At 29.1% G+C, this 15,782-nt stretch overlaps 2 protein-coding genes across 2 annotated transcripts; one reads left to right on the top strand and one right to left on the bottom strand.

The window, feature by feature from the left end:
- Positions 1-2,553: 2,553 nt before the first annotated feature.
- Positions 2,554-7,181, bottom strand: LOC126844950 (heat shock protein 83-like). Its single transcript, XM_050583468.1, has 3 exons — positions 7,003-7,181; positions 4,799-5,067; positions 2,554-4,721 (listed from the first exon to the last, which is right to left on the bottom strand). The coding sequence occupies exons 2-3, from the start codon at positions 5,065-5,067 to the stop codon at positions 2,816-2,818; spliced, it is 2,175 nt and encodes a 724-aa protein (XP_050439425.1). The 5' UTR covers positions 7,003-7,181; the 3' UTR covers positions 2,554-2,815.
- Positions 7,182-9,375: 2,194 nt separating this feature from the next.
- On the top strand, positions 9,376-13,887 carry LOC126844260 (exocyst complex component 5). The gene is made up of 17 exons (XM_050582309.1): positions 9,376-9,605; positions 9,669-9,787; positions 9,862-9,979; positions 10,044-10,241; positions 10,320-10,384; positions 10,447-10,630; positions 10,749-10,889; positions 10,996-11,072; positions 11,128-11,238; positions 11,309-11,404; positions 11,628-11,787; positions 11,891-12,129; positions 12,207-12,293; positions 12,357-12,459; positions 13,065-13,221; positions 13,286-13,446; positions 13,523-13,887. Exons 1-17 carry the CDS (start codon positions 9,573-9,575, stop codon positions 13,622-13,624), a joined length of 2,151 nt encoding a protein of 716 aa, XP_050438266.1. The 5' UTR covers positions 9,376-9,572; the 3' UTR covers positions 13,625-13,887.
- Positions 13,888-15,782: the final 1,895 nt, after the last annotated feature.

The raw sequence follows: 15,782 nt of genomic DNA, 5'->3' as shown, positions 1-15,782 counted from the left end.
TAAAATAATATTTAGAACACCATAACATAACCATAAAATAATTCACTCCGCGTATACGTATTACAGCAATCGGCAACAATGTTGTCATCTTCAGCGCCAATGACAGATTCAGTCTATCTTTATAGGTCTATTCTTTTTGTCTTTTTTTTAAAAATAATTTTGATCTTAGCTATGTAATTGTTTTAAAAATACAAATGAAAGTTTATAATCTAATCTATATATTATATAAATCGCGAGACTGTGGCAGTTGATACTTTGTGCGCTTTAAAAATTTCAGGAAGATTGGATATGTTAGATACTGTCCTATGATCAGTAGATTTTCAAAAATATTTACCATAATAATTATAAAAAAAATAATGTTAAAATTCCATGTTATCTAAGCACTATTTAAACCGAATTTTAGTGTAATCGAAATTTGAAAATCAAAAGGCTCCATAACATATAACAGCCGTTTTCACAAAAAAAGAAAAGAAAAATGGTAAAAAGTTAATTATTAGATTATTGATTGTGAAAAAGTTTTTAGTGTTCAATTTCACAGGGTTTCTGTAGACCAAATTAACACGTTAATTTTACATTTTTCCGTTTTATGTATAACAGCAAAAAAACATGCTTTTCTAAAAAATAGTAAAAAGTGAACTAAAAAGTAAAAAATAATTTTTTACAAGAACAATTTACCAATCAATTGTAGTATATTTAATTAAAAATGTTAATTACTTTGAAAACAACTGAAAATTAACTAAAATTTAAAATAATGTTAAGCATCTTTAATTTTTGACTAAAAAGAAAAGCGTGGGCCCTATTCAACAGTTTTTTTTTTTTTTATTATATTTTAATTGTTTCAACATAATCTTGTTTTTACAATATATTAATTAATAAGTTACATAATTAGGTAGGCATAATAGAGTATTAAAATAATTTATAAATTATTTTAATTTAGCAAATTGTACATAAATTATGAGTTGTTTTAATTAGGTCATTAATCTGATGATACCGATGATGAAGATGACGATGATGATTCTGGAGGTAGTAAGATATCTTGTGGGAGACAACAACAAAGTCTAAATTCATTGAGTTAAGTATTATGAAATGTTTGTCACACACAAATATTGAATCAAATTTAAATTACAAAAGAACTTACAATATAAAACATTATCTGATAAATGTATAAAAAACTTTGTTGAATAGGGCCAACGCTTTTCTTTTTAGTCAAAAGTTAAAGATGTTTAACATTATTTTAAATTGTAGTTAATTTTCGGTTGTTTTCAAAGTAATTAACATTTTTAATTATATGTGCTACAATTGATTGGTAAATTGTTGTAGTCAAATTATTTTTTACTTTTTACTGTTTTTAAAAAAGTTTTTTTTTCTTTATTTATTTAATAATTGGTGAATAGATTACTAAATTCATTTTAGATTTGAAAAAAAAAATTAATTTTAGTGAAATAATCCCCATATTGACCTCCGGCATTTGTCACCTGGATGTCTGGGTCCCAATATTTTGACGGAACATTGTATTGTTATCCAAAATGAGTATCTGGGTTAAATTTCAGCCTTCTATGATATCAGGAAGTAGATTAAATTAATTTTGGAAGATTTAAAAAAACATGAAATTTTAGTGAAATGACCCCCACATTTGACCCTGTGTAGGGCGACGTAGATGTCCGAATCCTAATATGATTACAGGATATTGTATTGTCATTCGAGATGAGTGTCTGTGCCAAGTTTCAGCCCTCTACGATATTGGGAAGTGGGTTAAATTAATTTTGCAAGATTTGAAAATTACTTGTGCAAACGTACGTACGTAACAATTTTAATAATTTAATATTAGGTAGTATACAGTTAAGCCTTGTATAAGAGGTGTGAAGTTATTCTTAGTAAATTAACCACAATAGGTCATTGCTTTTTAAAAATGTAATCTTAGTTGCACTTGAGTCTATGTGTAATGTGTATGCATAAGCGGAAATTCATTAACTTTTAATTTAACAATTGAAAATTTTGGTTTTTTTTTTAATAAGCGAGTACAGTTTGACAGGTTAAAAACGATGATTACCAAATTCTGTACTTAGTTTTTTTTACATATATAATTTTTTTATAATAGATAAATCAATTAAATTTAAATATTTAAGTTGAATTTATTATTCTTATAAAAAGAACTAGTTATGTAACTCAAAAATAAAGTATTTAAGTAATAATTAAAATTGTGAATTCAAAAAGAATATTACAATTTACTATTAGGTTAATAAATTTAATTATGTTTCAACTCAATAGGATGAGTGGGATTTTAATTATAAATTAATGTGAATTGTCAACAAATTTTTTTCTTCAAAATTAATTTAAAACTTGTTTTTAAAGAAAAAAATTGTTACCTGGCATTCCAATCCAATTATCATGTTATTATATAAACTACCAAATATTAAAAATAAGGAACTTTGTTCCAAAAACCCTCAAAATTTTGACTTGTTTCTACACTGTAATTTTCACACCTTGATATTTTGTTATTTAGTACAGGAATAGAAACTAAATAAATTAAAAACAATGTCAACAAAACTATGGTTTGTTGTATAATATGTTTAATTAAATAGGAACAGACCTCTTTGAAGTATGTAACTCCAAGCAAACTTACAAACGCAAATCTTAATTTGTTTAAATTGAATAATTTGTATACATAAAAAATGCGCTGCAGAAAAAGTTTGAAGTAAAAAAATAAAAGATAGACAAATCAGTCTTAACAATAAACATAATAAAAATAAAAACAAATTGGATTAATTTTTACAAAACAATTCCTATTTTTTTTATTGTTATTATTTTGAAAAAATTAATCGACTTCTTCCATGCGTGATGAGTCTTCAGCATCAGCGTCAATGACTGGTGTGGCTTCAACATCAGCTGATTTCTCTTCAACGACCGGTAAATCTTCATCGATACCCAAACCCAATTTGATCATTCTGTGTATTCTAGAAGCATGGACTTGTGGGTCTTCAAGTCCAAAACCAGAAGATAACAAGCTGGTTTCGAACAAAAGCATGACCAAGTCTCGAACAGCCTTGTCGTTCGAGTCTGCTTCGGCTTTTTGTCTGAGAGTCTCGATGATTGGATGTTCGGGATTGATTTCCAAGTGTTTCTTTGCAGACATGTAGCCCATGGTGGAGGAGTCCCGGAGTGCTTGGGCCTTCATGATACGTTCCATATTCGCAGTCCATCCATATTGAGAAGTGACGATACAACAAGGCGACTCAACCAATCTGTTACTAATGACGACCTTTTCAACTTTCTTGTCCAAGATGTCCTTAACAACTTTGCACAATTTTTCAAACTTGGCTTGGTCTTCTTCATGTTTTTTCTTTTCCTCGTCTGTTTCAGGCAGGTCCAATCCTTCTTTGGTGACAGATACCAAGTTCTTGCCATCATACTCTTTCATTTGCTGTACGACGTACTCATCAATGGGCTCAGTCATGTATATGACTTCAAAGCCACGCTTCTTCACAAGTTCGACGAATGAAGAATTAGATACTTGTTCGCGACTTTCACCGGTGATGTAGTAAATGTGAGTTTGGTTTTGCTTCATGCGGGCAACATAGTCCTTCAATGAGCAAATATCGTCACCAGTGACTGAAGTGTGGAACCTCAACAAGTCAGACAGTTTCTTTCTGTTTTGGCTGTCTTCGTGGATTCCAAGTTTCAAGTTCTTGCTGAACTGTTCATACAACTTTTTGTAGTTGTCCTTGTCTTCGGCCAACTCCTCGAACAATTCCAAACACTTCTTTACCAAGTTCTTCCTAATGACTTTGAGAATCTTGTTTTGTTGGAGCATTTCACGAGAAATGTTCAATGGCAAATCTTCACTGTCTACAACACCCTTGATAAAGTTCAAGTACTCCGGCATGAGGTCTTCGCAGTTGTCCATAATGAACACACGACGCACATACAACTTAATGTTATTCTTCTTCTTCTTGTTTTCAAACATATCGTAAGGCGCGCGCTTGGGGATGAACAACAAAGCTCTGAATTCCAGTTGTCCTTCAACGGAAAAATGTTTGACAGCCAAATGATCTTCCCAGTCATTTGTTAAAGACTTGTAGAATTCACCGTACTCATCTTGGCTGATGTCATCTGGGTTACGTGTCCAGATGGGTTTGGTCTTGTTCAGCACTTCTTCATCCAAATACTTTTCTTTAATTGTCTTCTTTTTCTTCTTATCTTTTTCTTCGTCTTTCTTGTCTTCATCTTCATCTTCACCGACATCTTCAATCTTTGGTTTCTTGTCTTCTTCGGTTTCGTCGTCCTTCTTTTCTTCCTCAGCTTCGTCGTCACTCACTTCTTTGTCGCGTTCGTTCTCAACAACCAATTTAATCGGATAGCCAATGAACTGAGAGTGTTTCTTAATGATACCAGTGACTTTTTCTTGTTGAAGGAATTCACTTTGGTCCTCTTTGATGTGAAGGACAATTTTGGTACCACGGCCGAGAGGTTCACCAGGGTCTGGACGAATAGTAAAAGAGCCTCCAGCAGCTGACTCCCACAAGTATTGTTCGTCATCATTGTGTTTAGAAACGACTGTGACTTTGTCAGCAACTAGGTAAGCAGAATAGAAACCAACACCAAATTGACCAATCATGGAAATGTCGGCACCAGCTTGCAACGCTTCCATGAATGCCTTGGTTCCAGATTTGGCAATGGTTCCTAAGTTGTTGACAAGATCAGCTTTTGTCATACCAATACCGCTATAAAAAATGTATTAAAAAAAAAAAATTAATACACAACATATTAATAATTATATTATTAAAAAAGTAACACTTACGTGTCAATAATGGTTAAAGTTTTTTCTTCCTGGTTAGGGATGATCTTGATGTACATTTCCTTGTTGGATTCCAATTTGGACGGGTCAGTCAAAGACTCATAACGAATCTTGTCCAATGCATCAGAAGAATTAGATACCAATTCTCGCAAGAATATTTCTTTGTTGGAATAGAATGTATTAATGATGAGAGACATGAGCTGAGCAATCTCAGCTTGGAAAGCGAAAGTTTCCACATCTTCGGTTTGAGACATTGTTACGTCTTCAGGCATCTGTAACAAAAAGAATTATTTATACTTGTTACAAAATTAATTTTGAGTATTAACTATTTATAAATATTTTATATTAATACTTCTGAACAATAAAATTAAAAATGAAATGATATTTGCTTGCACATGCCACTGTACTTGCTTACTAGTAGAGATATTTGTTGATAAATTTAAGGTACTTGTATGTTATCGCGACTACCTGAATAAGCGGTAGACTACCAATGGGCGTCACAATTCAGTGATCGAGACTACCGAAGAAGAATGCCATAATACTATACAATAATTTAAGGAACAAATGTACTTTACCGGACACTTTTTTTTTGCCATATAATAGTGTTTTTTACGACAATTACGAATCTGAAGTAAAAATTAGGCGGACTCCGTTAGTTCAAAAGTTATAGCTAGTTGAAATTTGTATATTTCCCCTATGTAACAGTACGCGGTGGCGGCTAAGCCATGCAGCGCCATCGGCGGCGATAACTGATAAGGACTGCAGGTCTCAGAGTGTTTTGGCTCTAGCTTGGCACCGTCGCTTCGCTCCGCTAACTAAAAATATCCTAGGTTTGCAGGCTACAGTCTAGGAGGAGATCACAGGTTTACAGTAAAGTGGGTTTAACTCTTTCCGGCATGGTGGGATTACAGTTGTCCCACATAAAAATTCACCTTTGCGGCATGGTGGGACAAATAATATACCACATATTATATTATTTTTCTAAATTTTATTTATCTCGTTTTCGTTTATTTTTAGCATTTTTCATACGACCGTGTGTCTATAGAATATTAATAAGTAACGCCGATTTGTCCTGTCTGTATTGAACAAAAGGCATCGGCATAAACACATATTTTTTTTTCCCAGAAAATTTTCAAAACTTATTTTGTTATTTGTGAGGGAAATAATCAACCGATTTGAATGTTCTTTTTTATGTTCGTTTCCATATTAGGTTGTTTATAATTAATGGTATAAAAGTATATTGATATGAAAAAAAAATACTTGATGCGAATGTTGTGCGCACAGTATGTGCGGTGGGAAATACGTAATCCCACATACTGTAACTCCTAGACTTTGCCACTAATTTTTTTTTTTTTTAATATTATTTTTAATGCATATGTAAGTACAAATCAACGAAAAAAAAAATTTTAAATTTAAGTATCCATGCATCTTGGGTATAGAAATTTTGAAATCTCTTGTGCATGAAAGAGTTAAAACGGCTCTAGAAGCCTTGTCACTTCCGGCAAAATAAAAAACCCACGAAAGGCACATAGGAAAAATATGCAAATTTAAACTAACTAAACTTTTGAACTAACAAAGTCTGCCTAATTACGACTTCAGATTCATAATCAGCGTAAAAAGGTATACTTATACCAATAAAATATTAGGTTATTATTATTTTAATTTTTTTAACTATATTAATAATTTTATTTAGCGCCTATAATTATTATTCTCAACATTTAAATATGAAACTTATTATTACTACATAAGAGTTCAAGTAGCTATAAGTTTTTAGCTATAGCTAAATATTACTATAAATAAAAAATCTAAAAAATATCAATAATAAAGGTGCACGATGATAAAGTAAACTTGTTCCATAATTTTATTTAAGTAAGTAACTCATTATTTTTTTACATTTTAGTTTGGAGCAACTCTCGTCGATAAACAAAGTTTAATAGTAAAAATTATAAATTAAAAAAAAAAACAATAAACGGTACTATCAGTAATTTCACTACAGTAATTAACAATTTGTCGTTAGCTTAAGTAAATTACACTTCTTTTTTTAAATATCAGCTACTTCAATCAAAATGATGGAAACCACGTGACGAACGAAATTGTTTTATTACGTACAGATCGTCAATCAATTGGAAAATAATATTGTTAATAAAAAAAAAACTAGGTAGGTAAAATAAATAAATTAATATATAAATGTTGAAATGGATACTTACAGTGTTTGTCTTGATTGTAATGGAACAAAAAAATAAATAACAATTTGATCGTATACGAATTAGCGCAAAATTGAACAGCGACTAATCGCAGTGGTTGCACAACGGTTGCTTGCGAATGAACGATGAATTCAGAAATGAGAAATGACAGAGTATTAGTTGGTGCACTCACTTTTATAATTTTCCGTTGGCGGTCACCGGTTCGCGTGCGTTCTTTGTCGCGGCTGTAGGTGGGCAGCGTTAGTCAAGGGGTGCGAATTGCGATGCGCAACACTCGACGTAAATTGCCAACGGTGAGCCGGCAATATGGTCCGCGGTGTGCACCGGTTCGACGAAGCGCGAAAACCGCGGCCACCGCCCGATTTGACCAACTCCATACCGACTTGCGTTTCCCGGCCGCCGACCGGCTTCGAGAATGTTCTAAAACATTCTATGTCTGTCGGCCGCCGGCCGGCTTTGTGTGTCGTGCATACAGAGCGTTATAAAAAAAACCAATAATTTGCGGTTTCAATACAAATTACAAACCACATTTGACATTTTCCACTAATCAGTCAATAAACGTATATAATTTATACATTTTCTCTCAAAATACTTGTTTTACACATTTATCAAAATGTTCGACTTGTCCTAATCAACAAGAATATTAAGCTGGGAAATCTGATTTACAAAGTTAAAATTTTCAAATTTTGATATTTATACTTATGAGTTATGTTACATAAAGCAACGATACTTTAATACAAAAAAAGTTTCAAGTTATATGTATCGAAAATTCATTGATGCAGTTAATGCGGTTTCCAAACTTTTACGGCTACGGTACCCTTAAAAATAGTAGGTGCTCCAACTCTAACTAAACACCAATTTGTCAACTATTAACTAAAAATTTACATTTAAACTAAAAACAACATTTTAAAATCAAAATTTTGTTATTATTTTATTAATAAACACTTTTATTTTAAGAAGGATCTTAAAAAATGAATAATTTTTATATTTCATATGTGAAGAATAAAATTGTTTCATTGTTTGACTTATAATAGTTTTAAAATTTGGTATTATAACTGACAGCTTAATTCGTAAGTCTGGATCCAATTTATTTCTATAGTTGTTCTTAGTGTAAGCATAAGCGGAAAAAACCATTATCACAAATGGTAGTAGAGTATAAGATAGCTTTTTCAGCTACTGATGGGTATTTGTCCCTAAATACAATCCAAAAAAAATTGAAAGATAAGGCTTCAAATTTATTTTTTAAGGATGACGATCTTTGAATTTTGATAAGGTTTTCATATTCGAGTACAGATAACATGAATGGTATTTATCAATTCACAAAAAATGTTTGTATCCAATCGATGTCATTATTAGTATCTGAAAATTATTCTAACAATTTTTTGAGATTATGTTCACAAATATTTTATCTTACATTAATTGTTAATGGCAACTCGTTTTCCTTTAGAAATTCCATCCATAGAGGAAAGCATTCAAGCTCTTTGTCTTTTACATACGTGATCCAAAAATTAAGTTTAGTTTTAAATTATTCATTTCGCCTTTAACTATAAACGTAGTCATTGCTTTTCCTTGCATTTATAATTTATATTTTCATAACAAATACTTGAAATTTTCATAAGGTGTGTGCCTTGTGATTCCCTTATCCCTAAGAACCCTTGTGATTATCGCGTGAAATCCTTAGGTTCCGCAGAACACACTATATGAATGGCTGAACTAGTGAATCAAATTACATTACGATAGCAAAAATGCTTTTTGAAACTGTTATTATGGTCAAAACATATTAGTTTTTGATTTCTAATTGTGTTCATACAATGTAAAAAATATGTTTTGACTGGTACATGTAATAATAAAATCCATAACAATTAGCGACAGACGTTTTTTGAAGTTAATGCTTGTTAAAAACAACTTATAATTTAAGTCTAACCTTAGTTATAGATTACAGTACATTATATTTATAAATATTCAACATCATTTGCTGTCTTGGACGTTTATACAATATTATTGTCAAACTAAGTACAAATAATACAACATAATACACAGTCAAAATCATCTTGTTAGTTGTTTTTACGCCAGTACCAAAACTTTTCATAACCGGCCACTAATTTTGAATTTTAAATCAACGAATAGAGATGTGTCTTTCCAGCCATAATACTCAATAATAGTTATTGCCTATTATTAATTTGAATTGGCTGAAATTAGGGTGTTTCTCAAAGGAATTACACTGTTTGCAGAAACAACATAGGACGGAACTATATATTGGTGTTTGAGGGTTCTCTTGTAAACCGTAAACGCCAAATCCAAATCCCTATTTAGAAGTTATCAATATATTTAGTATTTTGTGATAACGATAAGATAAACATTATGCTGATAAGTGATAACCGATGGTTATTAATTTTGAGTTTCCGATTGCTGAGTTGCTTACAGAATATGAATTAAATTTGTAAAATCATTTTCAAGTTAATTTTTCGATGAGGAAATTCATTGTGTAAAAATTACATGGTTAATTCATTATTTACTTATTTTTCTCTTATATTTTCGTGACATATTTTTTTTATTTAACTAAACCCTCCAAAATGATGCAACAGTATATGAAAGAAATGGAACAGGTAAAAATATAGGTTGCTTTGTAATTTCTTACAACATATTATTCATACAATTGTTTTTAATAGGATCCATATGATCCTGATGAGTTTGTTGAACGTTTGGCCTATCGAGTATTTGGAAATAGTGCTGATTGTGATAACATTCTAGTAGATGAAGTACAGGAAACGTTTGTTCAAGCCATAAAGTATTACAAATTGTTGTTTATCTTTCAATATTATAAAATGTTTTATTTATTTATATAATTTTCATTCTATTTAGAGATTTGAAATTTTTACAAGAACGTCAAAAGAAAAAATGTGAAAAACTAGAACGAGTTTGTCGTGATAAAGAATCTTTATATTTTGGACAAATTCAAAGTCTTCAAGAACAAAATAAAGTATTTTTAATAATTTAATTTTATGCTTTTGTAGCTTATTGTTGACGTCAAGTATTTTTCATAGGCAGGAATTATAGCATTTCAAAATTTAGATGAAAGAATAAACTATGTAGCAACTAAAGTTATTCATGTTGGCGATCAACTTGAGTCAATTAATACTCCACGTTCAAGAGCTGTGCAAGTTCATAAGCTTATTGGGTATCTATCTGAGTTCATGTCTGCTGGTCCCTTGTCAGTAGATATTTTTAATGATCCAACAAAAGTAAACCATCAAATTCATACTAATTTTAGTTCTTAAAAAAAAAACACCTAGTTACAATATAGTTGTTTAATTTTACAGGTTGATGAAGCTGCTGATGTGATACAAAAACTATTTCCCATAGCCCAAGAGCTGCCTCCTGGCAGGTGAGTTACTTAAAAGTACACAGTATGCAAATTAAACCTAAATACTGTTATATTTTTATCAGATACGAAGAAGCAAAAATGAAAATAGCAAAAAAATATGATGAGATTGAACGTTTGCTAATTGAGGAATTTATTAGACATCATTCACGAAAAAACTTGACTCGTATGAAAGAAGTTGCTTCAATATTAACTCATTTCAAAGGGTATTCTCAATGTGTAGATGCATTTATTGAATACAGTCAAGCGGTACTAACATACATAATTTTATTATATTATATATGAGTTATTTAACCAAGTACTTCTTATTGCAATCTCAAAATGTATGTTTGACAATCTAAAAATTAAAAAAAAATTGTTTTATTAGAACTCGCTTTCTGGGAAAAATTTGTTTGCTGATATAGTTCCTGTATGCGAGGAAAATCTACAAATCATCGCAGAAGTATTTTCTAATCCTGATCAAGTTATGGCTAAATTTGTTTTAAACATATATCAGCTCAAACTCCAGGTAAATTGTCCTAGAACATTTAATCGATCAACTAGTGTTTAGTTCTATTGAATATAGTTTTGAGTAAAAAAAAATGATGTTAAAACAATTATAAAACTATTTACAGAATCATATTGCTACAGTATTATCTGAAGAAAAGGGTACTGCAAGTTTTTTAGAAAAGCTTTCTCAGCTACATAAAAAGTAAATTTCTAACTTTTTGTTTTTAACATTTATTTACTTATTTTTATTTTTTTAGAACTTCCATATTATCAAAGAATCTTTCACATTTCAATCTAGGCAATGACGATATGTTTTTAAATAAACTACAGCATAATATATTTCAGAAGTACTTGGATTCATATTTTAGGTACCATATTTTAATGTTCTTAAAAATTATGTATTAATGTAATTTAATTATTGTCCTTTACATTTTATAGTTCTGAAATAAAGAATCTCAAAGATAAATGTTTAACAATGTTGCAAAAATTTTACGAATCTAAGGGTCATCAGAAAAAACAAATTCAAGCTGGAGGGTATTATTGACATACAACAAATAATATATTATATAATATTTATTAGAATTTTTGGTTGAGTGGCTAAACAAACATTTCGTACTTGAAATTAGGGTTCAACTCTCTAGTAACTATGTGATTTTGCTACAAGATCATTTTCTATGATTTGATGATACAATTAAATAAAAGTTTTTTATATTTATGTCCATAGTTTATTTATTATTATAGGTTAAACTTTTTTCAGATTTCAGGAGTTACGTAGAGATTTGCAAACCGTTATCAGTACACGAGCAAACTTCAACATTATGCGCATTGAAAATTATGGCGGTGAAACATTTTTATCAGAAGATGTAGCCGCATTGTTACTACAAGAATTCAATCATGCACTGGATAGGTGTTGTACGGTAATTTTTTTTCTTTTTAATTATATTGTATATAAGTAGATTTCAGAATATACTTATTTATTATTAACTTAATAATTTTTAATTAAAATATACAATTTTGTAGCTTTCTCCCTCGTCTGATATTCCTTCAAACTGTTTTCAAATATTTGAAGTATTAACGACTTATTTGATTGAAGAGTATGTGGACTATGGGTTAGAATTAGCAATACAGTCGGTGCCAATTCCAGAAGCTAAAACTCACGATCCCCCAAATGTTTACTTCTTCGATGTAGCAAAACAAGTTAATACAATAATTATTTTATTAGAAAAACAGTTTTCAGATATATTGGTTCCTTTAATTATGTGTGTATATCATTTTTCAAGTTATTTTATTGTAGATTTTGTTTAAATGTAGTAATCATTTTCATATGTTACTTTAGAACAACTCCTAAGTATTCACAGTGTAATAGTTTAAAGAAAAAGCAATTGGAACAAACGGAATCTAAGATTGATTTTGGTCTCGACAGGTTAGAATAACAAAATATTTTCTGTTTTCCATTATACACTCCTTAACTAGTTTATTTGTCTAGATCATTAAATGCAATCACAGGATGGATAAAAATATGTCTTGCAACTGAACAAAAAAAAACTGATTTCAGGCCGGAAACTGATATTGACACCATGACATCTGTTGTGAGTTAATCAAATATTTTATTTAAAAAAAAAAATTGAATTGCTTTTGTAATAAAACATTATAGCACACTATATAATATATATATACATACAAGAAAATAACAATAGGTTTTTAAGATTTACATTTATTGAAATGAGAAAACCAGCATTTAAAATATAGGACATTAGAAAAGAAATAACGTTAAGGGAATGAGAATTAAGAAGAAGTTAAATATAGTAAAAATTTAACCAATGGGGGAGAAGAGAGAAAAAAGAAAGTTACGACTGGAAGGAGAGAGGGACATTTGAAAAGGATATGTGATACATCACAATTCATATCCAACAGGTGCAAAAGACTAAGAGAGGAAAAATTAAGTGAGAGACAATAGCAATGGGAAGGTAGCAAATTGTGACCAGTGCGTGACCAATAGAAGGCAACTATAAGATGTCTAAGGATGTCCTGACCCCAGAACCACGAACGAGTTGTAAATGAAGGTGAAATATTTCTATGTCATGAAGAGTAATTAGGTGGGACTAAATTTGTTTGTTCTTTACAATATTTTGTGTGTAGTTCACTATTAGTATAATATGTAGTAATAGTATTACATTTTTTTAACATATTTCAGGCTTGTAAATGTGTAGTTCAATATTTAAATAGTAATATCAAACACATACGTCAGTGTCTTGACGTAAAGAATGCTGATCTAGTATTGGCTGAACTTGGAGTCAGATTTCATCGTGTAATATACGAACATTTGTTACAATATACTTACAACTCAGCTGGTAATATTTTAATATTTTTCTTTTAAATTGAAAACATGTAAGTGGTATATGTCATTATTTTTAGGTGCTATGTGTGCAATTTGTGATGTAAATGAGTACAGAAAATGTGTGAAAGATTTAGGCTCGCCTCTAGTAATCAACTTGTTTGATACATTACATGCTTTATGTAATTTGTTGCTAGTGAAACATGAAAATTTAAAACAAGTTTGTTACGGTGATACACTGGTAAATACTTAATATAATTATTCTAAAAATGATTAATTATTATACATTAACATAATTATAAACAATTTGAATACAGGTTGGTTTGGATTATTCAATTTTAAGTAATTTCATACAACTACGCAGTGACTTTAAATCACAAAAGTTATCGGCATTGTTAAAAAATTTGACATCTAGATGATATCCAATGGTATTACAATACAACCAAATTGCTTGACTTCATTACACTATACACAATGTAATAACTGGAGATTTACTTTTGGTGTTGAAAGTTATAATAAATTCATAGGTATAAATAATTTATTCTGTTACACTGTTAAATATTATTTGGTTATGGCCAATAATTCAGATCAATATAAGGATTGACATTTGTAATTTATAAATGATAAAAAGTAATTCAAACTAATGTCTTTAACAATATTTTATATTTTGCTACAAAAATGTTAATACTACATCAACATTGTGTCTACTTTAAAAAGAAACAAAAACATTTGTCTAGTTTAAAACTGCAAGTAATTTGTTTTTAATATTTATTTTAAAATAACATAAAGACATGTGGTTTTGTCAATGGTATAGTTGATAATATGTAGCATTTTATAATAATATATATATATAATTAAAAGTTTTGCATATATTATATGTTATCTTACTTGTGCCATTTTTATAAGTAGTTAACAAAATGTAATATAATATATATATATATTTTTATACACCTTAGAAATGTTTTATATTTATTCATTAATTTTAATATAAACATTAAAAAAAGATGTGTACAGTGTACATGATAATCTTTATAATATTGTTTAATGGTAACCGATCAATTTGTATTTATACAATATGTATGTATAAATAGTTTAGAATTTCACTTTTGTTCTATTATTGTTAAACAAAAATATAATTATATTGCAGCCGTTATTATTTTATAATGTATTTTTTATTTACTTATGACAAGTTAAGATAAATATTCTTTATAAAGTTTTTAGCATGAAACCTTAAAATTTAAGCATGAGAAACCCACTAACCTATAATATAACATATGTATTATTTTTCTATATACATTTGTTTTAAGTTTTTTTTTTACAGCACTAAATTGTTCATACTTCATTCTAATATAAGAGTTTAAAAAATATACATGTTTATCAGGTCGATTGTTTCATCATGGACCAGTCAATATCTCACTGGGTTTAATTAATAATTTAATAATTTTTTTATAATGTTTTTATAAAACGTGATATCAATTTTTCACAATTATTTTTGTTTTCACCCCATTTTCGACTTAGTTTTTTTGATAGCAACTTTTAAACCGTAAATGGTAACGTATATATTTTATTAACTTTTTAAATTGAGAATAATGTTCTAAAAATGTTGACTGGTCGATAACCAGTTTCGGACAACTATTTTTAAAGATATAAGATTTCAAAAGTTAAGATGGGAGGGGAAGTGCGGTTGGTAAATGCGCACAAATAAAAATACACTTCACCTTTACTCCTGCCCTAAACTTGAAACTTCAATAACTTCAAAAATAGTTATCTAAAATTGGTTATCGACCAGTCAACATTTTTAGTACATTATTCTCAATTTAAAAAGTTAATAAAATATATACGTTACCATTTACGGTTTAAAAGTTGCCATCAAAAAAACTAAGTTGAAATGGGGTGAAAACAAAAAAAATTGTGAAAAATTGATATCACGTTTTATAAAAACACAAAAAAAAATTTAATTATTAATGAAACCCATTGAGATATTGACTGGTTTATGATAAAAGGATCACCTGTATATATATTTTTTTTTGCCTTTCCCAAGCCAATTTTCTATACTTAATTTTTTTTTTTATTGAGTTAATAAATTATTATCACAAACCTATACTTATTAAAATAGTATATCTAATCAAATTTAATGTAGGGCGGTAGATGTTTATGTTAGACACGATTATAATATTATTTTTAACCAATACAATTTTAGACGAGTAAACAAATTACCATAGGACAAGTACTTAAATATTTTATGAGCCACAATGTAAAGAACTACAACGACTTGAATAGCTCAAAATCAATTTTTTTAATATATATATATATATATTTTTTTTTTTTGTTCTTTAGAAGGAGTATATAATAATATTTGTTGAATATCTATTAATACTTAAAAAAGTAAACTGACTTGGATAGGCCTACAATTTTTAACTTACTTTTATATTATAAATGAACAACTTAGAGCAAAATTTTTAAAAATATATATTTTTAGAACATCTTAATAACTACTAATTAAGAATTAAATTTTAAATCGATCAAGTTATGGTTTTTTAATTAATTAAAAACAGAGTATCAATTAACAATCTTAAA

The sequence above is a fragment of the Adelges cooleyi genome, unplaced genomic scaffold (assembly GCF_023614345.1).
Source record: "Adelges cooleyi isolate 19-005CV unplaced genomic scaffold, UGA_ACOO_1.1 ACOO_flye_CR_arks_rails_tigmint_CR_PRNA_651, whole genome shotgun sequence".
Classification (NCBI taxonomy): domain Eukaryota; kingdom Metazoa; phylum Arthropoda; class Insecta; order Hemiptera; family Adelgidae; genus Adelges; species Adelges cooleyi.
Note: the sequence above shows the minus strand (reverse complement) of the source record. Positions and strands in the feature narration are given on the sequence as shown.